Raw genomic sequence first — 2,126 nt, forward strand, 5'->3', positions numbered from 1 at the left:
ATAATAGACTAATACGCGTCTAAAATAGGCAGGAGGTATAGAAGCAACATAGCAATATATAGACAAAATATATACAAAAGGATGTGTACAAAACATCTATAAATCTCTTAATACATACAAAAATATCTTTAAAAAAAAAACTTTCAATATAGAATTCCATAGAATAAAATCCGCGACTTGGAAGCATTTTTTGAGTGAAATGTCTCAAGAGTTTATCAAAGGGTTGGCGTTTCTTTGATTGGATTTAGCATAGTTGAAGAAGAGCGACGTTTTAAATAGTGTTTTATGTGCCTGTGACAGACAGAGCATGAATTCACTTTATGAACATTGTTTTTTTTTCATGGGCAAGATGCACGGAAGGAAGCTTGGATTCCCACGCTGTCACACAAGGAGAGCCGTCTCCCCCTGTTCCTTTGGCGCTGTTCTCTGTCCGAAACGTTTCAGGAGGACGCAAGGCCGTGTCTCAGTGGGAGGACTATGCGAAGTGCGAACACATACAGACAGTCTGTATTAGTGCAGTGGTCTTCAACGTTTTTCAGGCCAAGGACCCCTTAGCTGAGACTGAGAGAGAGGTGAAGCAGGGACCCCCACCCTACATATTGGATTGGTGTAACATGTGTGTTTTCAGACATTAAAACGACTTAAAACCCTCAAAAGTTTGTAAAACTTGACCTTCGGCTCGGTAGGCCTACTTGGTCTTGCTTTTTTCCCCTGTACACCAAACATCTTCGCCGAAAATAGCCAATCTACAAGCTCACAAAGGGTCACAGACGCATTGTGAGCTTGTATCTGCTATTTTCGGCTAATGTTCCCCCCAGAATAGGGATGCGAGGGATAATGTAAAAATAAGAAAACAAAGTTCCTATATCACATAAAGATTTGGCAGCCCCCCTGCAGTATCTCCCCTAGGGTCCCTAGGCTAGGGGTACCGGACCCCCTGTTGAAGACCCCTGCTGTAGTAGTGCATCTGGACTGGAGCCTCCCGCCCGCGGGGACCATCCCAAGCTCACGGTAACAGTAGCATATACATGGAGCTGATGATGCCGATCCTGATCCATATTTCATTCTGAGTGGACGAGAAAAAAAGAAGAAAAAGATTATTATAAAGGCATTTATTCAAGTTGTTCAGCAGCAGCACAAATGGCTAAATCGGTTTTTTTTTTAGGCATAATAACAGAAGATTTCTCACCAAATCTAATAGTTTCTCAGAACCAATTGGTGAAGTCCAGGAGCTCTCGTTCCTCGGGACTGAGCGGGTCGTACGAGCCCTCGTCGGAGGAGTAGGACGACACCGGGGAGCCCGCCATCGAGTTCATGTCGTTGGAGTAGTTGGCGGGCGACAGGACGCCCGACTGGAACACCGCGCTCACCGCGTCGTGCTCGTCCAGGAGCTGCTGCAGCGCGCGGATGTACTCCACGGCCGAGCGCAGCGTCTCCACCTTGCTCATCTTCTTGTTGGCCGCGCCGTTGGGCACGTGCTCGCGGAGCGTGGCGAAGCCGTTGTTCACCAGCTTGACGCGGTTCCTCTCGCGCTCGTTCCGCCGCGCCACGGCGTGCGGCGGCGGCTGCGGCGGCAGGCTGTAGCCGAAGCCCGCGAAGTTCAGCCTCCTCTTGCACCGGAGCAGCTCCGGCGAGGAGGAGCGCTGCTGTCTCCTCTGTGACAGGGATGGGAAGATGTGGGAAATGACATGTCACGATTAGTATTGTGGCAAAAAAAATGATGATGAAAATGTATGATGTTATCACGATAATCAAAATATGCTTAAAACTTAAAATGGCACTTTTTTTTAAATCACTTGAACACCTTTGAACAGCCATCCCTATTCTGGGGGGAATTTTCGCCAAAAATAGCCGATCTACAAGCTCACAAGTGTTGTAAAGCATCTCATTGTGAGCTTGTAGATCTGCTATTTTTGGCAAATTGATTGTGTGGAGTGAAATAAGAGTGTACCAACTCTTCTTCACATGTCCTTTTATCAAGTAGGCTAGAGGGTTTAAGTGGTACTGAATTTGCAGCTCAACAAAAGCTAATTCCTCCTATAGTGTATGATGGAGGACAATTTCATGATAGGCCTAAAATCTCCACAATACGATTATTTTGAGTGTTTTTTCATCACGATAAACGA

General features: G+C 46.3%; 1 protein-coding gene across 1 annotated transcript in view; it reads right to left on the reverse strand.

Moving 5' to 3' along the window:
- Positions 1–948: 948 nt before the first annotated feature.
- The window catches only part of ascl1a (achaete-scute family bHLH transcription factor 1a), a gene marked incomplete at its 5' end in the record, with an annotated part of 1,371 nt that continues 193 nt past the window's right edge, over positions 949–2,126 (reverse strand). Inside the window, 2 exons of the mRNA XM_080420961.1 lie at positions 949–1,066; positions 1,190–1,655. Coding sequence (XP_080277087.1) covers positions 1,206–1,655 — 450 coding nt within the window. The 3' untranslated portion in view covers positions 949–1,066; positions 1,190–1,205. The remainder of the gene's footprint in view (positions 1,067–1,189; positions 1,656–2,126) is intronic.

Source organism: Gymnoscopelus braueri (genome assembly GCF_963280865.1).
Source record: "Gymnoscopelus braueri genome assembly, chromosome: 23".
NCBI classification, from domain to species: Eukaryota; Metazoa; Chordata; class Actinopteri; order Myctophiformes; family Myctophidae; genus Gymnoscopelus; species Gymnoscopelus braueri.